The sequence below is a fragment of the Ascaphus truei genome, chromosome 1 (genome assembly GCF_040206685.1).
Source record: "Ascaphus truei isolate aAscTru1 chromosome 1, aAscTru1.hap1, whole genome shotgun sequence".
Taxonomy (NCBI): domain Eukaryota; kingdom Metazoa; phylum Chordata; class Amphibia; order Anura; family Ascaphidae; genus Ascaphus; species Ascaphus truei.
The window spans coordinates 414,963,655-414,990,662 of record NC_134483.1 but is presented as its reverse complement, the minus strand read 5'-3'; the positions used below and the strand labels follow the sequence as shown (position 1 = coordinate 414,990,662).

At 42.6% G+C, this 27,008-nt stretch overlaps 1 protein-coding gene across 1 annotated transcript in view; it reads right to left on the bottom strand.

Annotated features, from left to right (window-relative positions):
- Positions 1 to 27,008, bottom strand: part of FREM3 (FRAS1 related extracellular matrix 3) — a 113,792-nt gene that overhangs the window by 57,214 nt on the left and 29,570 nt on the right. Inside the window, exons 3-5 of the mRNA XM_075614370.1 lie at positions 14,459 to 14,605; positions 2,908 to 3,138; positions 2,249 to 2,374 (exon numbers count right to left, since the gene is read on the bottom strand). Of these exons, the coding sequence (XP_075470485.1) occupies positions 2,249 to 2,374; positions 2,908 to 3,138; positions 14,459 to 14,605 (504 nt within the window). The remainder of the gene's footprint in view (positions 1 to 2,248; positions 2,375 to 2,907; positions 3,139 to 14,458; positions 14,606 to 27,008) is intronic.

The window sequence follows — 27,008 nt, the reverse complement described above, 5'->3', positions numbered from 1 at the left end:
ACATATGGTACATTGGAGGCACAGCAATTCTGGGCTGTGAAACTGTGCCAATTTACTGACCATCATCATGCAAACACTGGAAACGGTGTCTACTTGGTCAACTGAAAATATTGGGATGTTTTCATGTGGTGTATTTAGTGCTACTTTGTCCAAGTGAAACAAGGTTACAAAGAAAAGCTAAAATATTGCACTGTGTGTGTCTGCTTAGTGTAAAGGCTACAAATGAGAGACTGCTTTTTTCAATAGTCAGCTATTATGAAAGATTATGAACAATGAAAGCATGAATGCAAATTAAGCCATCAAACGTGCCCTTTTTGAAGTCCTTGGGAAAAATGCCATGGCAGGACTCAATAATAGTAAATTATCCTAATCTCTCCAGAGTGGTAGCACACTTTTCTAACACTTTAATCTTGTCATAACAGCCTACAGCTGTTGTACTCCCCACCACAATCCCTTCCTAGCTCAAACTTCAAAAGTTTTATCGCTTGCACCCAGCAGCTGACCTGTCTTCCACAGCCTGACTCCCTCTGTCTGGAGACATAGATCTTTCAGCAGCAGACTATTTGTTGCTGCACTTCTTTACGCCTGGTCTTTTCTCACTCACGGTTTGTCATCACACTTTATTGTAGTGTATTTTAAAACAGCCGTACATGATGTAAAGTAACAATGGAGTTACATGATGTGGTCTTTCAGAGTGAGGGGACTACTTTGAATGTCATAATGTTAATATGCTGGAAAATTATAGAATTACAAAGTTGGCAAATCTTACTGGCCCTTAGAACGATGAGAAGAGCCTAACCACAGTTAATAATGCATTAAGATCCCTTCAAGTAAATGTAGGTTACCGCATTGTTAAATGCACATTACCCTGCTTCTCTGTATATCGAAAAGGGCTCCCTGAGTTTCAGGGAGACATTACCAAATTCAGGCAGTTTCACAGCCTCCCATGACTCTCTTGTTTTTTTCTTGAATATAGCAAAAAAAAGAGCAGAGATATTGTGAGAAGGAAAAATGGTGATCCAACGCTCTACGGATTTGACATCAAGAAAATGTATTAGTGCCACACAACGTTTTGACCTAGATAGGTCTTTCTCAAGTGCCTAGTCACTTGAGAAAACCTATCTAGGTCGAAACGTTGTGTGGCACCAATACATTTTCTTGATGAGTGTTGGATCACCCTTTTTCCTGAATATTGCCTTGGAATAATCCTGACAGGTACTCCTTGAACCAGCAGCACCGGTAAACTGTATGTATTAGTTTTTTCAATTTGGTGTGCAGCATACCCCATTGTGTACATTGTGAGAAGGATCATGTAAGACAGGTCAAGAATGATGCAGATGGCACAGTCATACTGTGGATACATTTGCAGATATTAAATATGCTATTAAGCTGTTTCCCACGACTGGGGACCAGATCAGCTCCATTCAAATGAATGGGACTAATGTGTTCTCCAGGATTTAGGAAGCAGTTTCATGGCATAATGAATAGGGCCATAGAGTTGCCATTTGTTAGATTTCAATGAACCTTTTAGAAACATTGGGAGTTACCCTCAGATAAAGCAGTAGGGGCTATGTAGCAACATCTCCTCTATATGAAATTTGAGCAAAAGTTGTGCAAAAAAGTGAACCAAATTTATCAAAGGAAACATTTCTATTGAAAGTAGTGATGAGTTGTTTATTTGATAAATTTGGTGCTATTGTTTTGCCCCACTTCTGAAGTGGGGACTTTGATACATAGCCAACAATATGTTTGGGTTGTCAATGTCGTTTTTAATTGCTTCTTAACCTTGTCTTCAACATGAATGTTACGATGCTTTCATACAGGTAGTGTCTTATATGTTAGAGAAGAAAATGAGGAGTGGTTCCACATAAGCACTGCAACCTTTATTGAACATGCTGTGATGGTTGAGAAGATTCCATTGTATTTTAAACTCCCAGTAATGCTATCAGTGTGTGTAACTTCCTTTGGGGGCAGGTGAGCTTGGTGTTTGGTCCTTGTGACCTCTAGAAAGTTTCCTATTCATTTTATACCCCATCAAAAATGATATAGAACAGTAGTATATATAAAGTATAGCACTGATTATACTGGAGCACTGTATAATACAATATATATATAGTATTCAATATTATTATGTTACGGCACTATACTTATTTACAATAGAATTGTAAGAATGTGTCCACAATTCCATACTTCTGGCTTAAGTTAATTAAAAGGGGAATCATTTTATGTATGGGATGTTGTGACTTACCTTGATGTGTTGAGCAAATAACCATAAATTCTTGACTAACATCTCCTGATCTTCTAACAGGGATCAATAGTTCACCAATGTCTTCCTCAATTTTATATTCTGGCTGAGGTATGAAAACAGTGGATTCTAAAGAAGAGATGATAATATATGCATTAATATGGGCATGAAATACTAGTACACGTATTGATTACACAGAAAATATGGTGCTTTGAAAATCATGAGTTCTTTTACTGGATCAATCTACAAAAGAAAGTCATACATCAGAAATTTATTTTTAAGACAATATAGAAATTATATCTAAAGAAAGATCTTCTGTCATTGTGAAAACTCATACGCAACTGTTATTTATTATGTCTAGTGTGACCCACTTCATATTAAATAATATTTTTTATAAGGCCTCATTCACTAATCAGAGCTGTTTTACAGTGTGATTAATTTAATCTCTGTTAGCAGATTCCAAACAGGACACACTTTCTAAACATGGAGTCATTAGTGTATTTAGACCGATATTCACCAAGTGGGGCTATGCAATAAGACACTTGAAAAATACTTGAAAGAGAGCTACAATATAAGGTATCTTCCAGCACAGAAAGTTGTCTTACAGAGTAGCACCACATATGAGTCTTTATCACCAGAAGAAGTAGCAGAAGTATTCATACCATCTCCAGGATCCAAAATCTCAACAGTTGCCTCTTTGGGGAACTCCAGTGCACCCATGACAGGATCTGATAAAATAATCTGAAAGGTCTCTGATGCCTCATATTCATAATCTGCTACTATCCTGACTTTCCATGTGGCTATCGTCTGGCCAGGGTTGAACTGAACCTGTTTCTGGGCTTTTCCTTTAAAGTCTTTATCTTTAATCGCTGTGCCATCTTTGGTTGTGATGCCTAAATGAGGGAAAATGAAAGTGTATTTAACTAAGCCATTCCTAGAAAGAAGAAATAATTAAAGAATTGATTTGTTTAATCGCCTCCATTGTTATATCAATTGATGTAACTTCTTAACATGCACTTTAATCCTGTATTACGGGATTATTACCTTTTAATTGTAGCCATGCCACCTATGGCTACTAACCTGCCCTACTCCTGGCAGTAAGCCCTGGTAAAGCAGGCCTGCCAGTAGTCAATATGGTGTGACAAACGGCTTACTCCGGGGCTCCGTCGTTTGTCCGGGACTGTTTAGAACACGGTCTTTTAGGGTAGGTTAAATGATGAGGCGTCACGTACTGTTCCTTTAAACAGGCTATGCCTGGTTTATTCAGTCCCAGGCACTGAGACTGCCACAGTGCATACAACAGAAAACAGATCAAAACAAAAGCTGCTCACCTGAGCGATAACTTAACTTAGATATCCCTGACTCAGGGTTGGAAGTGGCTTTTCCACTTCCAACATCAAAACACGGTACTTTTGCAGTCTTACACAAATGAACAGAAAGATTGAACCTGTTTGGGGAAGAGGCTTCTCCCCTCTGTAGTTCAGCAGCCTTCGAGCCTCCTGGCTCTTGTGGGGAGACCAGAGCAAACAGGAAATCAGTCTTTCATACCTGATTCCTAATTAGCATGACAGGTGACAGAAATCAGGCAGCAGACAAACTCTGGTCTGGATCTCTCATCCCTCAGTTCCAGCGCTTGCCAAACTGTGGGATGGAGTGTATGTATTATAAGGCTGCACTCCCAGGCCAAACAGGATAGAAACTGTCTAGTATCCTGGGAGCCCTATATACGGAATTTATTACCATCCCCTGGTTTCTGTCACATATCCTCCCCCCCAGCTCAGACCTCGAGGGATGAGCGACCATGGATATTAGGGAGTGCATCCTTGACAACCCGTCAGCATTGCCATGTTTGTGCCCTGACCTGTGTTCCACAGAAAATTTAAAGGGTTGTAGGCTTAGGAACCACCTGGTCACTCTAGCATTCTTTCCCCTGTTTTGACACATCCAGGTAAGGGGTGCATGATCTGTGACCAACCGGAATTTTCTCCCCAACAGGTAGTATTTGAGTGTCTCTACAGCCCACTTTATTGCGAGACACTCTTTCTCTACTATGGAGTAATTTTTCTCCTGGGGATTTAGTTTCCTACTTAAATAAAGGATGGGGTGCTCCTCACCTTGAGACTCCTGGGAGAGTACCGCCCCCAGCCCTACCTCAGATGCGTCGGTTTGGACTACGAACTCTTTGGAGAAGTCAGGTGTGACCAACACTGGTTGGGCACAGAGAGCTTCTTTCAGGCTTCTAAAGGCCTGTTCGGTTTCGGGGGACCACTTTACCATTAGCGGTCCTCTTGCTTTTGTGAGGTCAGTTAGTGGGGTTGCCTTAGTTGCAAAATTGGGAATAAACCTTCTATAGTACCCAATTAACCCCAAAAAGGTCCTTACTTGTTTTTTTGTAACTGGCCTTGGCCAATTTTGTATCGCCTCCACTTTGAGTGTTTGGGGTTTGAGTAAACCTCTGCCAATAGAATATCCCAGATACTTGGCCTCCTCCAGACCAATAGTGCATTTAGCGGGGTTAGCAGTTAGTCCAGCAGACCGGACTGCGTCAAGCACAGCTTGGACCTTTGGAAGGTGGGATTGCCAATCTTCACTATGGATTACCACATCATCCAGGTAGGCGGCAGCATACCGAGCATGTGGTTTTAAAATTTTATCCATCATTCTTTGGAATGTGGCGGGAGCTCCATGTAAGCCAAAAGGCAACACCTTATACTGAAAGAGGCCGTCTGGGGTTGAGAAGGCTGTCTTTTCTTTTGCCCTTTCTGTGAGGGGAACCTGCCAGTACCCTTTTGTTAGGTCTAGGGTTGTGAGATATCGGGCTTTGCCCAGTCTCTCTACAAGTTCATCTACCCTGGGCATAGGATAAGTATCAAATTTTGACACCGCGTTTAGTTTCCGGTAGTCATTACAAAACCTTGTTGTACCATCTGGCTTTGGGACTAAGACTATAGGGCTGTTCCACCCACTTTGGGATTCCTCAATTACACCTAGTTTTAGCATTTTTTTAACCTCTAAACTTATAGCCTTTCTTTTGGGATTCGGTACGGTTTAAGGTTAACTCGGACCCCCGGTTCAGAGACTAGGTCATGTTCAATTACGCTAGTTCTACCTGGCCGTATAGAGAAGATTTCTTTGTTTCTTTTCACTAAATTCTGAACCTCTCGTTTCTGATGAACAGACAGGGTTTCAGCTATGCTAACCTCTGGGTCAGTTTCTTGATTCTCTGACGGACCTGGGGGTACTAGGGTTAACAAGACTTCTCTATCTTTCCAGGGCTTGAGTAGGTTTATATGGTAAATTTGCTCAGGTTTCCTCCTACCTGGCTGTCTTACCTTATAATTTACTTCTCCCACTCTTTCCAAGACCTCATATGGCCCATGCCATTTAGCAAGGAATTTACTCTCCACGGTGGGAACCAGAACTAGTACCCTATCACCTGGAGAAAAAATTCTGACCCTAGCACCCTTATTATATGTATTCCTCTGTGCTTCTTGAGCTTTCTCCATGTGTTCCCTCACTATGGGTAGGACTGCAGCAATGCGGTCCTGCATCTGGTCAACATGCTCTATTACACTTCTGTAAGGGGTAACCTCGTGTTCCCAAGTCTCTTTGGCTATATCCAGTAAGCCCCTTGGGTGTCGGCCATACAATAGTTCAAACGGGGAGAAGCCAGTGGATGATTGGGGAACTTCCCTAATGGCAAATAACAGGTACGGTAACAAACAATCCCAGTTTTTCCCATCTTTATCAACCGCCCGCCGTAACATGCTCTTTAAGGTTTTATTGAACCTTTCCACTAAACCATCTGTTTGTGGATGATAGACTGAGGTTCTGAGATGCTTGATTTTTAGGAGTTTACATAGCTCTTTCGTTACTTGGGACATAAATGGTGTTCCCTGGTCAGATAGAATCTCTTTAGGAATCCCGACCCGGGAAAACAGAACTACTAACTCTTTTGCTATGTTTTTAGCTGAGGTGCTACGTAGGGGAACTACCTCCGGATATCGGGTGGCATAATCTAATATTACCAATATATGCTGATGTCCCCTAGCAGACTTTATTAGGGGTCCTACTAGATCCATAGCAATCCGGTCAAATGGTACCTCTATTATGGGAAGGGGTACCAATGGGCTGCGGTACGCCTTGAACGGGGCGGTGATCTGACATTCTGGGCATGAGGAACAATAATTCGTAATTTCTGCCAGAACCCCAGGCCAATAGAAGCTTCGAAGAACCTTTTCTTTTGTCTTTTCCACCCCTAGGTGTCCCCCCAATGGATGACTATGTGCGAGGTGTAATACTACGTTACGGAATGTCCGTGGTACCAACAATTGTTTAGTTGTAACTGATTTCCTTTTATCAACCCGATATACTAGGTCGTTCTCTACCTCAAGTAGGGGTAAGCAAGTGACCTATCTGGTTGGCCAGGAGTACTATTCTGGTCCCGTATATTTCCCCTTGCTACCGCTAATGTGGGGTCCTCCCACTGGGCCTTCTTAAAACTCCCAGGACTGACCTCTATGTCAGCGAGGGTCTTATCCGGTTCTGGGGTGGTAAGTGTCTGCTCAACATCTTGATTTGGGGTATTCCCTACCAAAGTAGTGATGGGGAAGGGAATTTTACAGCACTCCTCCTTTTCCCCCTTCTTATTTGGGCCCTCGTCAACCTCCATTTCTGAAAAAGGGAAAGGATTTGTTTCTTCTAATACTTCATTATGGTCCGCTATTGAACTCTGGGTGCTATTCTGAGCGGGGGACCACATTTTTAGAAAATGGGGAAAGTCGGTCCCTATTAACACATCATGTGCCAGTTTGGGTACAATACCCACCTTGAAATCTAAAGAACCAAACTCTGTTTCAAAAAAACCATCAACAGTGGAATATTCATGATTATCCCCATGTATACAACAAATTGCCACTCTTTGTGAACTGTTTCCCTGTTTCTTCTTAATGGGCAAGAGGTATTCGGACACTAGTGTGACCATGCTCCCAGAGTCAAGAAGTGCCCGAACCCTCTTACCATTAACCTTTACAAATGCCCACAGATGGTTATTCAAGGGGTCCTCTGGGCTAGGGCCCATACATTGGGACAACAGCGAATAAGGTTCCACGCTGTTGCATTGCATGGGCTCATCATTTAGTGGGCAGATTTTTGCTGTGTGGCCCCTCTCATGACAATTTACACATTTAGGTACATAGTCTGTGTCCCACTTAGAGCCTTTTCCCGGCTCCCCATGTTGGCTATTGCCCTTAGTGTGCGAACCACTGTTGCTGGTGCTGCGTGAAGGTGGTCGCCGCTCTTCAGCGCCCCTTAACCCCGGTACCCTTTTACCGTCTCTGGAAGAGTCCTGGAACCTCGGGTAGTGGGGTTGCTCCACGACTGTGGGTTGCGGGTGCTCTTCTGCTGCATTGTACCTTTCTACGAGGGCCACAAGCTCATCCGCATTGTGGGGGTCACTCCGACTGACCCAACAGCGTAAGGCAGAGGGAAGTTTCCTCAAGAACTGGTCCATGACCAACCGTTCCACGATGTGGCTGGCTGAGTTGATCTCGGGTTGTAGCCACTTCCGGGCGAGGTGGATGAGGTCATACATCTGGCTTCGGGTGGCTTTATCCATCGTGAAGGACCATGCGTGAAACCTTTGGGCGCGAACAGCCGTGGTTACGCCGAGGCGGGCGAGGATCTCGAACTTCAATTTTGCATAGACGTTAGCTTCGGCTGGCTCTAGATCAAAGTAAGCCTTCTGGGGTTCGCCGCTTAGGAAGGGTGCGATTAGACCAGCCCACTCAGCTTCTGGCCATCCCTCTCTCTGTGCCGTGCGTTCAAACGTGAGAAGATAGGCTTCCACATCATCCGAGGGTCCCATCTTCTGAAGGTAGTGGCTTGCCCTGGTCATTTTCGGTACTGGGGCTGCCGCTGCCAGTGGAAGGTTACTGATAGTCCCCCTCAGGATCTCGAGTTCCTGCTGTAAGCCCTGAGCGAACCGCTGTTGCTCCTCTCTCAGCAAGCGGTTTGTCTCTTGCTGGTTTGCATTCGCGTTTTGCAGGGCTTCATTCGTCTGTTGCTGGTTTGCATTCGCCTGTTGCTGGTTGGCATTCGCCTGTTGCTGGTTGGCATTAATCTCTTGCTGGGCTATTAGCAGCTGTTGATGGGCTGCATTCGTCTGCTGCTGGTTTGCATTAGTTTCTTGCTGGGCTATTAACAGTTGTTGCTGGGTTTCATTCGCGTCTTTCTGGTACCAGCGCACCCACCACGTCTTCCATCTTGTTTGCAGAGGATGAAAAAAACTTTTTTTTTTTTTTTTTTTTTTTCAAAGTTCTTCAACCCGCAGACCCCCTAGTGCTCTGCCCGCATTCTCCACCATATGTGACAAACGGCTTACTCCGGGGCTCCGTCGTTTGTCCGGGACTGTTTAGAACACGGTCTTTTAGGGTAGGTTAAATGATGAGGCGTCACGTACTGTTCCTTTAAACAGGCTATGCCTGGTTTATTCAGTCCCAGGCACTGAGACTGCCACAGTGCATACAACAGAAAACAGATCAAAACAAAAGCTGCTCACCTGAGCGATAACTTAACTTAGATATCCCTGACTCAGGGTTGGAAGTGGCTTTTCCACTTCCAACATCAAAACACGGTACTTTTGCAGTCTTACACAAATGAACAGAAAGATTGAACCTGTTTGGGGAAGAGGCTTCTCCCCTCTGTAGTTCAGCAGCCTTCCAGCCTCCTGGCTCTTGTGGGGAGACCAGAGCAAACAGGAAATCAGTCTTTCATACCTGATTCCTAATTAGCATGACAGGTGACAGAAATCAGGCAGCAGACAAACTCTGGTCTGGATCTCTCATCCCTCAGTTCCAGCGCTTTCCAAACTGTGGGATGGAGTGTATGTATTATAAGGCTGCACTCCCAGGCCAAACAGGATAGAAACTGTCTAGTATCCTGGGAGCCCTATATACGGAATTTATTACCATCCCCTGGTTTCTGTCACAATGGGTTTTCCCTACTCACTGGTGCTGCACTTGAGTGACAGGGGGAGGCGGTGACATCAGGCCTAAGCATGTCCAATCATGGGACAGACCTGATGCCCTCTTTCTAGCTGTAATTAAGGGAGGTGCCGCCCCAAATTTGGTAGTGCCTCAACCCCCTTGAGAGAGGCAGGTCACACAGCCAAGAGCCTGACTATTCTGGTCCTCTTCCCTTTGGGGGAGTGTGAGTGTGGACCATACCCTGCCTCTGCTAGAGGGGCAGGGAAGAGCTGGGACTGCTGCGGGTGCCCTTGGCCTGTAGTGAAGGTCCAGGGACCATCCTTCAGTGGTTAGCTGAGCGTGGGACTACATTAGTCAGAAGATTGACGTGTACTGTTGTTGGTGTAGGGACAATAACACGTTCCTGTTGTTATACCTCCGTCCTGGTGTGTGATCTTACTGGGGGGAGAGGTTATCGGTTCTACCGTGGGAGATCATCTTCAGTTCCCTGGAGCCTACGGCAGATGGAGGCACTGCACTGCTAAAGATATGTATGGTATGAACCTCAGAAGCTTAGTCCTGTGTCCCCACCCCATCAACGGATGACTCAGCCCTCCTGTTACCAGAATGTAACATGCACCACACGACCAGTAATGGCAGAATCTCCCACAGGGTGGGGGAAACATAATAATACTAATTTTAGAGTGCAGTCATGTATGGTGCCTTGAATAAGCCCCTGAGAGACATACATAGACATAGACTAGATTCAACCAGGGGCATAGATATAGCCCGGGCAAAGCCTGGGGGGCGGTGTTCTTAGGGGACCCGCTCTCTCCCCCCCCCCATGTTGGGACACGCGGGGGGAGATGGTATGCAGCAGCGGACACCGGCGTTTAACAGAAGACGGTAGAGGAATCAGCAAGGCAGAGCAGGACGGCAGGGGTGGAGTACCCTCTAGAAGTCTGACCCGGAAGTCTTTCTTACTTCCGGTATCTACCGCCACAGCGCAACTCCTAACTCCTCTACCAGCTGCTCCTCTGATCATCTCCTCTCGCCAAAGGTAGGCATGTGGGAGAGCTGAGTGGAGAGAGAGAGCTGAGGGGGGAAGAGAGAGAGCTGAGGGGGGAAGAGCGATAGAGCTGAGAGGGGAAGAGAGCTTATGGGGGGAAGAGAGGGAGAGCTGAAGGGGAAGAGAGAGAGAGCTGAGGGGGAGAGAGAGAGACAGCTAAGGATAAGAGAGAAAGCTGAGAGAGAGCTGAGGGTGTTGGAGAAAGCTGAGGGGAAGGGAGAGAGCTGATGATGATGAGTAGGGAGAGCTGGTGATGGGGAGTTACATAATTACATAGTAGATGAGGTTGAAAAAAGACTTTCGTCCATCAAGTTCAACCTATGCTAAATTTAGACAACAGATACTTTATCCTATATCTATACTTATTGATCCAGAGGAAGGCAAACAAAAAACCCCATTAAGGGGAAAAATGTATTCCTTCCTGACTCCAAGAATTGGCAATCGGATTAATCCCTGGATCAACATCCTTCCCATGTATTCATATTTGGTATATCCCTGTATACCTTTCCCATCTAAAAAGATGTCCAACCTCTTTTTGAACAAATCTATTGTATCTGCCATCACAGTCTCCATGGGTAATGAATTCCACATTTTAACTGCCCTTACTGTAAAGAACCCTTTCCTTTGTTGATGGTTAAATTTCCTTTCCTCCAACCTTAAGGGATGGCCCGAGTCCTTTGTACTGCCCGTGGGATGAATAGTTCTTTTGAAAGCTCCTTGTATTGTCCCTGAATATATTTGTATATAGTTATCATATCCCCTTTTAGACGCCTCTTTTCTAATGTAAATAAATCTAATTTAGCTAGCCTCTCCTCATAAGTTAGAATGTCCATCCCTTTTATTAATTTGGTGGCTCTTCTCTGCACTCTCTCTAGTTCCATAATGTCTTTTCTTAGGATTGGTGCCCAAAATTGTACTCCATATTCAAGGTGTGGTCTTACTAATGCTTTGTAAAGGGGCATAATTATATTTACTTCCCTTCCATCCATTGCCCGTTTGATGCAAAATAAGATCTTGTTTGTCTTTGCAGCTACTGCATGACATTGGGCACTATTGCTAAGCCTGCTGTCTACAAGCACTCCTAAATCCTTCTCCATCAAGGATTCCCCCAATATATCTCCAATATATATCCCCCAATAACAAGTTATTCTTGTATGCCAAATGCATAACCTTACATTTATCTGTATTAAATCTCATCTGCCATTTACCTGCCCAGGTTTCCAGTCTCTCCAAGTCCTTCTGAAGAGAAATTACATCCTGCTCTGATTCTAGTACCTTACACAATTTAGTATCATCAGCAAAGATGGAGACTTTGCTCTCGATCCCAACCTCAAGGTCATTAATAAACAAGTTAAAAAGCAGGGGTCCCAGTACCGATCCCTGAGGTACTCCACTCACGACACTAGCCCTACCTGAAAAAGTTCCATTTATGACAACCCTCTGTTGTCTGTCCTTTAACCAGTTTTCAATCCAGGTGCATATATTATTAGAGAGTCCAACTTTCTTTATTTTGTACACCAACCTCTTGTGTGAAACCGTATCAAAAGTCTTTGCAAAATCTAAGTAGACCACATCAACAGCATTACCCTGGTGTAGATTCCTACTTACCTCCTCAAAGAAACAAATAAGGTTAGTTTGGCAAGATCTATCCTTCATAAATCCATGCTGACTATTACTAATAATTTTATTTTCCATTAGGTATTCCTGAATATTATCCCGTATTAAACCTTCAAGTAGTTTCCCTACTATTGAAGTCAGGCTTACAGGTCTGTAATTTCCTGGTTGTCATCTAGCTCCCTTTTTAAATATAGGCACCACATCTTCTTTACGCCAATCTTGTGGTACTGAGCCTGTGGAAATGGAGTCCTTGAATATTAAATATAATGGTTTTGCTACTACTAAGGTTAACTCCTTGAGAACTCTTGGATGTATGCCATCGGGGTCAGGTGCCTTATTAACTTTAATTTTTTCAAGTTGCTTATGAACTTCTTCCTCAGTTAACCAATTGTTCATTAATATGGAGGTTGTGGCTTCCTCCTGCAGCACTACTATTGAACCTGATTCTTCCCTGGTAAACACAGAGGCAATGATGAGTTGATGATTAGAGAGAGGATCAGGGAGTGGATGGGGAGGGATAAAAAAAAATATTCACTATTAATATTCATGGGGCCCTGAATTTTTTTTTGTCTGGGGGGCCGTCCATGTCTAGCTACGCCACTGGACTCAACCATGGAAAAATAAAATTAATATCTGCTTTGAACGGTTTCTGTTTATTGTAGTTATATAAAGATAGGTCTGATTTAAAGTAATATGATAGAAGGGAGCAGATGTTCAATTCTTCAATTACGAAAATAGTGGTATTGAGTGTCATTACAGGGGAGCACAATCTGTTTAAACACAGTCACATAGCCCTTAACTTGCCTTGTGAAAGGTTTATGCTATATTTATATATTAGAAAGAGAAAGGAAGACCCTGTTATCTATAGAAAGGAACCCCTGACCAAATAAGGGAAAGGGAGCATGTCCCTTGGTCTGAGGGCTGTGCAGTGCTGCTCTGGAGGGTGGATGAGGGCTAGGTTATTTAAGGTTATCATGTGGCCTACCTCTCTCATCCTCTTAAAGCCTCTCCAAAAGGTCCTCACCCACCCCTTTAGGGGTTTCATGTTTATGGGATAATGTTATGTTTTATGTTTATTGTTATGATTGTATTTGGAAATGTTATATTATATTTAAAAGAATTAAAAGAGGATATGGTAAAGGTGTTGGTGGTGTTATTACGTTTGTCACACTTGGAGAGGTGCGGACTGGTCAGTTTTTCTCCGGCGGTCAATGTTGAGATGTGGGAGGGTTCTAAAGGATCCACTCCTGGGTCAGGTGCTGCGAGCCTAGGGGTGTACTCCTAAGAGGGACTACAGTTGTTACGGGCCAGGAGTGCTCACTGGGTCATGTAGCAGCGGTGAGAATAATCAGGTTCAATGGGTGGGGCTACTTGCTGACAGGTCAGGAGTGTTGGTTTATCATTAATAAAAGCCAACAAAATAGTCTATATTTATTCCAACCAAAGTTGTATTTGTTTTGGTGGGTTAGAAAATAGAATGGGCAAGAATCAAGGGTACTAGGGTCAAGAGAAGAAGTCGTTTAGTGCTTCATATTGCCACCATACTATGACACTTCCACCAACATCTACACAATGTGTCCTTACATTCTTTATTTTTATTGTACTGTTTTAGGAGATCTATGTGTGCAATGGAGCAGGTGACTGTGTTGTAAATGTTCTTGTAGTATTGAATTACTGTGCAGTGTCTGGGGAAAAAAATTACCATTTGAAGGTACATGTATAGGATCTCGACACTAGCGATTATAAAAACATTTTATTTTCTATGTTGGAGGACAATAAATACATGTCAAATTTGAATTCCTAACCAGCTAATGGGAAAATATGATACTCTAAAGAACTTCTAAATGCTTTGAGGTGTGAAATCAGTTCAGATTTAGGTCTCTTTCTGCTTACAACACACATCAGAACCATTGATAAATGGCTGGTGAAGACAAAAAAAAAAGTATATATCATATATCTACAGCTTCCTCTGCTATACTGTTTGAAAAAAAGACACACCAAATCCTGAGATCCATCCAATTGCAATGTATATGATGAACTCGTCTTAATATTGTCTTAATTCCTGTTTTCTGTTTCGTGTGATGCTAGTTTACCCTGCAGTAGCTGACCACGATTATGCTGAAACATGTGGCGTGACTGTACATCTGCATTTTGCTTTACAGAATTTTGGAAACCAGTTAAATCTTCAGTAGCTTTTTCTAGTAATCCTGGAGAAGAACAGATATGTCATATGTGGAATGTCTTTTGAATGTCTACAACCATACACATAAGAAGAAAAACGCGAGGTTTGAAAAGCTAATCTATAAAGAATTCTCTGGCTGGTTCTTTCAAAGATATTTTACCTTGGAAAGTAATTTTTTGTGATGTCTCGTTACTGTGTGTGTTCTGTTCTCACCATGAAGCATGCAATTATTTTATTCTTGTTAAGCATTGATAGTGTATGGAGTACACGCATGTTGTTGCTGTCTGATATAGTTAATACCAGGATACAAGGCAATAGACTATTGCCGAGAAGACTAAATACCTCTTCAGCCCGTACAAACTTCAGATGCGGTTACTTACTGATAAAAGACGTCTCTCCAAGGTATCCACGGCGTCTAAGGGTCACTTCCAAGAACTTGGCATCTTCATCTACAATGTAGTAATCTCTCTCTAGTGAAATCCAAGCCCAATTCAGACGGAACGGCTGGCTCCTTAGTTTATTACCACCTGTAGTACATAGCGTCAAAACAAAAGTTGTCATTTGTGGAAGGGTTGTGACAAGAATGAAACAAATTTAAAGTGGGCAACTAAATAACCACTAATAGTGATAACAGTGATTAAAGGTAAGTGAATACTACAATAAACCCTTCTAATTAAACTAAATAGTTAAAACCACATAATACCACAGTGTGATAAATAAAAATTGTACATAACCATGACGAGTGGTTAATAATGGCGTCTGCAGCTGTATATAAGGGGGTGGCTCGGCACCCCCCTAAACACTGGAGAAATGGAAACAAAAAACAGCGCAAAACGCAAATAGTGAAGTAAATTAAAATATTATTGCATAAAAAGTAGGGATAAATATTCTGCGTACATCAAAAAGTTAGAACATAAGCATTGAGTGTGCACAGCACACAAGTTACCAATCGACAGGTAGGGGTTCAGGAATCAGGAACTGGTCTCTCTGGCGGGCATCTCAGGTTGCAACTGTAGGATTTCTCCTTTATAAGAGTAACCGGGAATAGTTATGCCGCCTCTGCAGAAACCCTCACTTTGATCGGATGGTATCAGGAGTGTCCAAAGTTCTTTAAATGGTATTGGCACGGCAGCGGTCCCCAGATTGAGCAGTGAGGGGGACTCCAACCATACAGAGTGTGCTCAGAAACCGGCACAGCAACAGCTGGGAGCGGTCACTCACACAACAGTGGCTCTGGTTAGAGATGCCGTTGCTCCGTTGTAGTGCGTCGTAAAATGACGTCACAATCGCGATTTGAAAAACCAAGGCACAGGGATGAAAATAGTCTCAAAAATGCCAAAATGCAATGAGATTTAGCAGCAAAAACCTACTACACATAGGTATAAACTAGATCCTATGCGTTTCGTAGTATAGCACTACTTCATTAGGGAACCTTTGAAAGAACTTAGACTGGTGGCTGCTATGAGAGTCTCCGGTAGATTGTTCCAGTTTTGGGGTGCACAGTAAGAGAAGGAGGAGCGGACGGTTACTTTGCTGAACCTTGGGACCATGAACAGTCTTTTGGAGTCAGATCTCAGATGATAAGTGCTGCATGTGGTAGGGGTGAGGAGCTTGTTCAGATAGATGGGTATCTTGCCCAGAAAGTATTTGAAGGCAAGACAGGAAAGATGAACTTTGCGCCTAGACACAAGTGATGACCTATTTAGTTCTTTGAGCATTTCGCAGTGATGTGTGTTGTAGTTGCAATGGAGAACAAAACGGCATATTGAATTGTAGAGGGTGTCAAGTTTGCTAATGTGGGTTTGGGGTGCCGAGCCATATACTATGTCCCCATAGTTGATCATTGGCATTAGCATCTGCTGTGCGATACGCTTTCTGACCAGCAGACTTAGGGAGGATTTGTTCCTGTAAAGTACACCTAGTTTGGCATACTGTAGGTTTTGGATGTCAGGGTATCAATGTGCATCCCGAATGTTAAATGGGAGTCAACCCATATGCCCAAGTATTTAAAACTAGTAACTTTAGTTAGGGTGGTTTTATCATTGGTTCTGATCTGGAGCTCAGTCACTGGAAGCTTTAAAAATGTAGCCTTGGTCCCGGATGCCATTGTTACAGTCTTGTCAGTGTTTAAAAACAGTTTGTTTTGGGAAATCCAATTTTCAAGTCTCAAAAAGTAAGATTGAAGTATGTGTTCAAGGTCAGAGAGGCTAGGGCTTTATGCATATAAGATTGTGTCATCTGCATACATGTGTATTGAAGCTCCCTTACAAGCTGTAAGAAGATCATTGATGTACATTGAGAAGAGTAGGGGGCCCAGAAGAGAGCCTTGCTAGAGCCTGAGATGCACATATGTTGGGATCATCTTGATATGTAGGAATGAAACCAGTTTAAAGCATGCTTCCCTATTCCAGAGCACTGGAGTTTGTTAAGCAAGATAACATGATCAACAGTATCAAAAGCCTTTGCAAAATCTAGGACTATTGCACCAGTGAGTTGCCCCCGATCCACTGGATTTCATTGCAAACTTTTAGCAGGGTAGTTACCGTGGAGAGTTTGGAGCGAAAGCCAGATTGGAATTGGCTGGGGAAATGTGTCTTGGTATAGTAATCGCTTAATTGGGAGTGAACTCATTTTTCCATGACTTTGGATAGTATTGGGAGAAGAGAGATTAGCCTGTAGTTTGAGACAGTGTTTTTGTCCCCACTTTTGAAGATTGGGACAACTTTGGCAGTTTTCCAGTTTTTAGGGACATGGCCTACCGACAGAATAAAGTTGACTATGGAAGCAATTGGTTTGGCAATTGCTGGGGCACCAAATCTTAGGAACTTAGATTGCAGTAATAGTATCAGTAGAAATTTGAGTAGTTGTTTGCAAGATGTAAATTTGTGATGTTTGCCATTAGAATGAGCAGTGGTTGGTGTGTGCTAGTTTTCATAGTTCTCCAGCAACATTCAGTAGATAGTGCAAGGTTTTGGAGTAATCCAGAGTGTATGGTGATATTGGGTGTGGGCCAGGAGGGAGGAGTTTGTAGTGGATAGAGAGAGTAACATTTCAATGAGGCCACGAGAAAGAACAAAGTTGAGGTACATACCAGGTTCATTATCACAGAGGTAGGTAATGTTGCATGTAGCTGTTGTGAGCCAAGTGAGTGTGTGCAGACTAAATAGCAGGAGTGTGCCTTTTCCTTGTCAAAATGTTTTGCTGCATTGAAATGCTAGGGTCTATTAGGGTTTGCAGAGGGTTTGTGGGGTGAGGGGTTAAGGGGGAGGGCAGTTGTGTGCAGTCAGTGTTGGGAGAGGCTGCAGTAAAATAAGATATAAAGGAGGGGGGTTAAGTGTGCAGGCTAACAAGCACGGGATCATAGTGTGGTCAGAGAAGCTCACCGTTTGTTGCCTCATGTAGAAGAGTTTGCAGAAAGATGCAGTCCCCAGTCAACCTTTAGTCAAACTATAGTCTAACTATATATTCTCACTTAAAGATGATCACTTTAAAATGCATAACATCTTAAGATGCTAATGCCAAACCCTGCTAATGCCTCCCATAAAGTGGTGTTACTTTTATACATCTAAGCAGTCACATGACTCCCCCCCCCCCCAATAAATCTGCCTGTTACAAAGTGGAAAATTAGCAGACCAAAGTTAAAAACAAATAACAAAAAAAAACAACCACATTTTGATATTCAAAACATACCAAAGATCACTAATAAAGGCAGGGTGGGGTATTTATTTTAAAACAGGGGGTTGCAGATCAATATTATATATATATATATATTGCTAATATTTTATATTATATTAAATTAAAAAGCATCAAAGCCCACAACATTTCTTATTCAAGGGAATAGGAGTTAAGGAATGCTAAAGTTTAGCACCATTTAGTTAATCTGGGCCTAAGATCAATAATTTGTTGTAAGTCAATCAAGTTAAACATTTATAGAAATGATACTGAGATATTCAGTAGACAATTATTGGTTTATTGGATTATTATACAAGCTAAGATATAACCATAAAGAAATAATGAAATACTTGAATGCCCCATATAATATGCATACAACATGTATTTTTTTCTTATAACGTGCTGCAGAGGTCCCTGCCCCAAACAATTTATAGGTAATTCACCCTGGAGTTTATGCTGATTCTACAAAGGTACCACTTTTTGTCATATAAAAGTCTTGCGGATTTAGGATTTGCTATATAAAGTGATGTAAAAATATTTTATGTAGTAATATGCTCATGGATAATATTTAACTATTTGCAATGTGGGAGTAAAGTTTAAGAAACTATTAACATACAGTAAACCAATAGTCTACCACCTCAGAACAAATATGTTCTCTTAATGTGCTGTACTTTTTTCTTCATGTTGGTAATCTCCAAATGTTTGCAAATCTGATTAAACCCATTTTACAGCTTTCTTCTTAGAAGTTTTTTTGATATATAAACTCCTAATATTATTTTACTCTCTTCTGCATGTCGGACGAAGACTTCCCTTCTGAAGAAGATATTTGTGACATCTCTTTAACTCCCATACAACACGCACATACAGTTATAAACCTATTTTATTTATATAGTTCCAACCATGTACACAGCACTTTACAGAGACATTAGACTAATAACACAGTACAGAGATAAGTGCACTAAATATAAATTTAAACCTTATAAATAAGGAATCCCTACTTCTGAGGGCTTACACGTGGTATGTTCACAGATTTACAGAGGCAGTAGGAGCAGTTGTAAGTGCAGTGGTTTGTAGCGGTTGGCCAAGAGGAGAAGGTATTTTGGAAATGGTCATGGATTATTTAGTCAACTGAGACACCAAATTTGGAGAGAAAACCTAGTTTTCAGTTACACTTTGTCGCCGAAATAATAAGAATGGAATGTTTCAAATTGCATATTTGGTATTCATTATACAGTGAAGCGTCATTATTTTCTAGCAGGCACAAGGGCACATTCCTCTCTCATCCACACTCCGACAAGCAGGAACTGCATTTGTTGTACTGCACTCTAACAAAGTTACTAGTGGTCACCCAAGTATAAGCTTCTGCAATGATAACTTATCTCTTAAGTGAAGTAATGTACAACATTAATGATACTGCAAAATATGAGCTTATGAAGTGTCCTAAGCATTGGAGGAGTTGTTATAGTCCAGTATGTTTTTTTTGGTCTTGTTTGGCCAAGTTATAACCACAATACTAGAATAAATAGGAGGCACGTTCTGTCTTGCCAGCTCACGTCTGAGTAACTCAAATTAGGTCAGCTGACAGCTGACAAGCTCACAATTAATTGATGATACTCCACCAAGATGTTACAGTTAATGAGGGTTGTGACTTCCTTTCGGTTCTGAGCCCTTATTCCGTGGCTGCCTCATGCAGGCGTTATGTGACAAATGTACGGCATTTGCTTAGTCCTCTTTGCTAGAATATCATGCAAAGCTCATTTATTTGTCTGGCGAGGGAGCTTGTGCAGAAGACATTAGCTTCCATCCTAACAGTGTTTGAAACTGTATAAAACAAGCAGTGATAATGTGAATCAATGCCCAATCTTTTTAAACAGGCAATGGAACTGCAAACACTCATTCTCTTCTCCCTGTTTCCATTTCCCATGAGCCAAGTGAAACTTGCCTACAAACTCTGTTACAGGAGCCCTGTAATCTCTGGCCCTCCAGTCTCACCGCAAGTCTTTTCTCACAAGGTAAGGCTAGAATAACACTCATTTCTAGTGCTGGAGAGATGCCTCTGGTTTATATCTTGTTTACAATACATATTTTTTTTACTTTAAATAAAGAGTTCTCCTGACTTACACCACAAAAATATCCATGCCCCCACGCCCCCATGTATCACTGCCTTGTACATGCACTTTCTTGTATTTTGATGCATCAATGTGTGAATAAAAGTTTGCTTTGACGAATTGCTGCAATTTCTGCTTGCGTTTGTGTCAAATTTTAGAAAGGGATTCTTAAATGTGATGCAAAACATTAACCAGCAACGTTTTACACCCACTCAGACTTGGCAATTGTTTTTTGATGCAAGCACAAGATAAAATAAAAGTGATGGATAGAGACTTAGGCCCCTATTATGTAAGCTGTGATAGCACTGACCCAGCGCCATCATACAGAACGCCCTATTACAGAATAAGGGCTTTGGGGCCTCATGCAGAGAGCAGCGCTATTTGCAATCTCGCCATTTTTAGGAGAAAATCGCGCTAAAAACAGCTGAAAATGGCGAGTTAGGGAAAACGCGCCATTTTTTTTTTCTATTTCAAAATTTCGCCGCGCGGCTGGCGAGAAACTACATCTCGCCAGTCTGAAAAATAGCCGAATTCAGAAAGGCGCGCTCGCCATCTAGCGGCTGTTTTTGGTGCGATTTTCGTCAATTTTCTCCGCCAACTAAAGTTGGCAAGAAACAGGAGGTCGCCGGCTATAGGGAAAAAAAAAAAATGCGCGATTTTTTCCCCCCCCTTTCAGCTGCGTGAATCTCCTCCTTTACAATTCTCCACATGCAGTAATGCTAAAACTAGCGGATTTCGCCCATTTCTGCATATGGAGAATAAAACTCTCCATTAAAGCTACTTTTTCTTAAACTCTCCATTTTATTCTACCGCTGCTCTCTGCATAGGCCCCTTAGTGTTTATGTATCTCATTATAATCTGTGCATCATGTAACTCCTCACTAACTCCTTCTATTGACACGCCCCTAAAATCGTAAGCTAATGCAGGGGTGCGCAAACTTCCTGCACTGTGCCCCCCTGTGTCGCACCCCCCCTTAGGCTACAGTCCCAGTAACTGCCTGTGCGCACGGCGCGGCGTGCGCTGTGCGTGTAGGCACCGCCCCACAACGGGGCTGGGCCCAGTAGACACCGTCACGCTGAAGGTGCAGCCGCGCAGTGCTGCAAGGTTTTTTTACAACTCAAACAAATTGAGTTCAAACCTTGCGACGGAGGCGTGGCCACTCCCCCACAGGCGGTTCACCCAATGAGGGCGAACCAGCCGCGTGACGTAATGGCCACGCCCCTGCAAATCCCCGACCATGCCCCCTCCCGTCGCAAGCTTACCTCTCTCCTGGAGACAGCAGATTGCGGTTAGCGCTGTGCACGCGCCTCCCCCCCCGCCGGGCGCGCGTGTCACAGAACGCACTGGCGACTCAGCCTTTACCTTTAATGCGGCATGAAATGACGCCATGTTGCCATGGCGACGCGTGTTCCCGAAGTCGGCTCAATTCAGGTAAGTGAGTTACAGGGGCCTTGCGCTGAAGAGCGCGGGGCCTCTAATCACCACTCGCCCCAGTTTGCGCACCCCTGAGCTAATGCACACAGCACAAAACTTGAAGCAAAGACCTTGATACGTTTAGACTCAAGATAAAAGTGATACAATTTGCATCAATTTTGCTCCAAAGTTGCCTTAATACATCTCCTCCTGTGTCTTTCCTCACAATAATTGTATAACATGCTGTAAATGTTGTCAGCACTGGCATCAAATTCAATAGCAATATTAATCAATAGGGAAAAATTACCTCAATTTCAGGCTAAAATGTAACCATTGCCTTTTCTGTGGCTATCCTGCAGTTATCAACTGCTCTGTTGCCTATGTCTTTTTCACTTTAAGAACAATATACGACTGTGGGGCAATTTCAGTTACAGTAAAATATTTCCCAAATGAATGAATAATTAAAATAATCATCCAGTGTTTGATTTATGGCAGCGGGATCCTATCAGGGGTGGGTCTTGACATAAATAAACTTTAAACTTGGCTTTAACGCTATGCCTCTAGCATGCTGACACTTTCTTTTCTTAGATGCTACAGCATGTGTTGGATATTGTTAGACCTCATATTAGTGGCTGTAGGCTGGACTGGCTCACTTTCTATTTTGGCAACAGGCTCCAGACCCAGATATGCTGAAACTGCGCTGGCATTCTTTGTATGCGCTAGCATTCTTTGTATGCGCTAGCATTCTTTGTATGCGCTAGCATTCTTTGTATGCGCTAGCATTCTTTGTATGCGCTAGCATTCTTTGTATGCCATTAACTGAGGTTGCCTAAAGTGACTCTTGCTTTCTGTGTGTCAGCTTAAGTGATTCATCATTCATACAGTATTTGTTAAAAGACATAGGAACTACAACACTGACACAAGTTAATACTAACTATGTATTCCATGTGTACACCTTATTCAGCTTAACTCCTTTATTACCAGAGGGGTCTGCAATGCATTAAGAGTAATCCTACCCAATCAATAGCAATAGCTCATGCCTGCCATAGCCATTTTGAAAGTAAAGAGCTTATGGAGCAAATGGTCCTGACTAACCTCCCTCCATGTTACAACCTGCAAATGACCACCATTACGCCCTCTTTGGCGAAAAATACAGCCACTGCTTTATTTACACAAAACTTAAATATAATATAAAACTTTTAACCATATTAATGCTATGACTATAAAAACTTCTCTGGGCACACCCGGCAATTTGCCAGTTACTTAATGTACTTATTAACTGCACTGCTGCTCCTTAGGCCTCGGCCAGGGTGGTGCTGAGCGGGCGGGCACGCTCTTGCCGGCAGAGATGAAACACATTGCGGCAATGTGTGTAGCCAGCGAGAGCAAGCGCCTGAGCATGTGCGGCGCTTACCTGCTTGCCAAGCAAGCAAATTTCAATTTGGCGCTCGCTCACGCATCACGTGAGCGGTTCGCCCAATGAGGGCGAACCAGCTCTGTGACGTCTCCCCCGCGTGCATACCTAGCGGCCACAAATCACCCGGCTGAGCAGGGCGCAGCGCACAAGCGCCAGCGCACCCGTTCCCTACCTGGCCGCAGCCTAAACCTGCAAGCGCCCACCCCTGTAGCCCTTTCAATTCGCCTAGTGCCCTGCAGGTCTCCTGCTTAGACATGGGACAAATGTATCAATATTTGAACTACTAATTATGGAAGGGAGAAAGAGAGAGAGAAATCCACCTTCAAACACGTGGAGAGACAGCTGTGCATAAAAAGGAGCACAACTGAGATACATGGGAGATATGCTAATAGATATATTTAAATGACCTCTATTAGCACATATCCCAGGTATCTGATGTGTTCTCCTTTTTTGTGTATATAAAAATATATATATATATATATATATTAGCACAGCAAAAAGATAAATACACTTCTATGATTGTAGCAGTGGCAAATATGTGATTCACAGCCACGTAATGTTTCTGGAACTATTTTGTGTGTTCTGTTTCTTCGGGAGAGAGTGTGGACATAGCATTTTACTGTTGTTTGATATATCCTTAGTAATAAGATCTCCAGACATAAAGCGAACAGTGTGAGGTTGAAATTCCTAACCCTAAGAGCTTGCAATCTAAGTTCAATATTGGCATGCAGGCACAACAGAAGTCTGTGCAGCAGTGATCATTTATTGGATATTAATTTGAGATGTACTGTTGTGAGGTCCAATTTGGAACTGGGAAGAACAGGCAAAAATGATAAAGCGAGAGAGGAGCAGTATGGAGGCTGCAGGTTTCAGGCCACTGACCTGCTCACTGGTCACCACTGTGCAGGAAGCCCATTGTTCCATACAGGGTGGATCAGGCAGTTATATCAAAGCTCTCTGCTAACATCTTTCAATCAATACTAAATGTGGTGAAAGTTGTCTTTGTGAGTTTACTAAAATAATAAATCTTGCGTGCAATAAGCATCCCAAAGTACTACTTTGTACATTCCCCTTTGCATGGTATCTCTTGCAATGATAATACAACTATGTCAAAAGAATGAGGCTGACATGGGGAGAGCAGTAGAGTTCATGTAGCGAGAAGTAGAAATATGAAAGTAATTTAGGACTTGAGCACCTCGTCTATTTCAAAATCCACTTCTCCAAATGGCCCAGCATGTTACACCAGCCTAATCTAACATACTGAAACATTGTAGTTGGCTTAGTTGTAAATTCATTCTAATATAAATGTGGGCTTGGTAGCAGTTTAACTTGGAACCATACTCCATAATAGAATGACACCAAGCCCATATTTTATTTTACACTCCCCCCCCCAAAATTATTTAAAGCAGCAATACCCCATCTGAAATATTTTGTTCCCTGATTATTTATTATTTTTTTCTAATGGATTGATCTGCTGGAGCTAAGTAGTGCTATGTTTAGCTCTTGGGAGCTTCCCCCTAGTAATGAGATATTTACCTCTTTATGTATCAGTCTTTCTGGTCCCTTTTGGGAATTCAATATGGCTGACACCCAAGCGGCAATCCCACGGGTAAACAGAAAGTTGCAATATCATCCGAGCATGGGAAGGCAACTTCCTACTGGACGACCCCAGTAGCTATCTTTCATTTTCCATTCATTTTCCCGGCAATTAATGATTGGGATTCAGGCGGATAGGATAGTGCTGTTCAGCTTCAAGACACTCCCAAGTTTGAATTCGGTAAATCCCACAAGTGGAGGGATTGCTGCTTTAAAGTTTGGACCTATTGCAAAAATCTGGCTGCGTTACCACTAGAAAGAAAAAAGTCACTATCTTTTTTTTGTTGCAAATGGTAACATTACACGAATTATGTTTAGAGTGTGGATAGCTCTGTAGATGTTATTTTTTTTTTATTTTTTAGCACCGTTGGTTTGATTTAAGGGTTATTGTAACTAAACAGTTGGAAAAGGCCAACATATACCTTTGTGTGCTCAATGTCATCTTGTCCATGTGTTGCTAAGAAATGTTTTAAAAATAGTCATTACATTTTTAAACATGCTGAAATTGAATACTAAACATCAGCAGATGAGAATGTTGCTGCTAAAAAAGATTTGCTTAATTATGGAGATCTGATGTCCTCATGTAACAAAGTCTTTAACAGCTGCACTGCCACTTTTAGGTGTATTTAAACGATCTACGGATATATACCGCGGTTGTAGCTGCAAAAGGAAACTCCTTTTTTTGTTTTTGTTTAATAAGTTCATTTGTAGGATTCATTTACATGTACCTGGAATATGGGAAGTCATCATAACACACACATGATTGTAATGATGGTGTTGCTTTTCATAACTCTGCTTCAAGAAGCAGGTGCTGAGTGAACCCCGCCTCTCCCCCCAGATATTAGAACGGATGGTGCTATGAACCATAAATATTACAACAATACAATTATTTGGGCAATTTAATCAGTCTTAAGTCTTGTTGTTTTAATGTACATATAATAATTAACATTGAATTTCAAGTTTCCACCTTATTAAAAAATGTTTTAAACAGTTAGGCTGCGGCCATGTTGAACATTGGAGAGGACGCCTGCGTTCACTCGGCTTCTCCCCGCCGCCTGCTGCAGGAGTGCTCTGTGTCCTGCATGCATTGGAGACGGGAAGGCGTGTCGGGGGGCTTGGCTCTGACGTCACGGAGCTGGTTCGCCCTCATTGGGCGAACCGCTCACATGACCCGGATGCCGCCCCAGCCGCTGCGCATGAAAACAGATTTTTTTTCTGTTTTCTCCTGCATCGCGAGCGCCGGCGTCTCTGATCCCGGGCGCGTTCGCGCACTCTATGGACAGCCTCATAGAGGCACATCTATGTGATCACACCGCGCTCGCCCATCTGCGCGCCGTCGCGATCACCATGGCCGTAGCCTGAAGCTTCTTGATGCTGCTGAATGAGTTTGTATGTTTCATGAAATGTAACAGTCACAATATGCAATAGGACAGGGGGAAACCCGGGCGCTCCCTGAAAGATGTATGACCGGGGACAAATAAACAGATAATAACGACCTTGAAAACATGTACAAGGGTCCCCTCGGTTTCGTCGTCTCGTCCTGTGACTCTGACCCCAATCGGATCTATCCAGGATCCTTGTTGGTACCCGGATACAGAAAAGAAGGGGGAGCACAGGGTTACACATTACACAGGATTTTCACATAAGTATTATACTAGTCTGCATTGGTTCCGTACATTTATATGTGCAAAAATATCTTTTATTCGGAACTTCAGCCGAAATCAGAACCATGGGGCTAAAACATTATTGCCAAAGTGCAGTGCAAGATAGCACTCATTAGCATCTATTGGAAAATGGACTTTAACAGAAAAAACGTCGCTTAGTTGGACAGGGGATGGCTAATATTTGCATATATACTCATTCTAAGCCTCACCTGCCTTCTACGGAGCCTGAGGAAGCCCATAAGCGGGCGAAACGCGTTGCTCTTTCCACTAAGCAATCTGTGCCTACACAGCCACCGTCAAGGAGTGAATCCAGAGGACGCAGCACTATTTCGGGACGCTGACACTGTTAGCTGCACTCCACGGACTCACGATCCATCTCCGAATGACTGGCTGTTCTTTTTATTTATTTATTTATCTTTATTTTATGGTTGTTTTCATGTTGCTGGTTTTATATCAATCTTCATGATATGTTTTTAAGTGCCACGTATGGTTTAATAAACTGCAGTCTGTTTTAACGCAGACTTTCTTCATTTCTACACCATCATCAAGGAGGTGCTACCTGTTATACTTCCCACTTTTGGGAGTTAACACTGGAAACCCAAATAGAACAAAAGGATATTTTTATGTGTGCCTGCTCACACGGGGCTGTGTGAGTATTATCCTGTATACACATTTTTATTATTTATATACCATCCCCATGTCATTTAAACGCTGAAATACCAGAAGCAAGATAAGATACCATTCCCCCCAGGATTGCACTCACACTTGCCCGTGTGAGTGATTGCAGCTTTGGTTGCCTTTTTTATCATAGTCTGTGATTTATCTTTACCCTCACATATCTGTTTTTATGTTCATTTTGCTCTGAGGGGGAAACTACCACTGCAAGCGGTCGGCGAACGTAAGAAGAGAACCAGACCTGAAGAGAAGGAAGAAGGAAAATCTTTCCAGCAGAGGAAAAGAAAAAAGAAAAACGTAAAGATACCTTGATGTGATAGCATTTACACAAGGCCGTGTAAGTGTTTTTGTATATTTTCACTACACCCATTTTCATCCTTTAGAG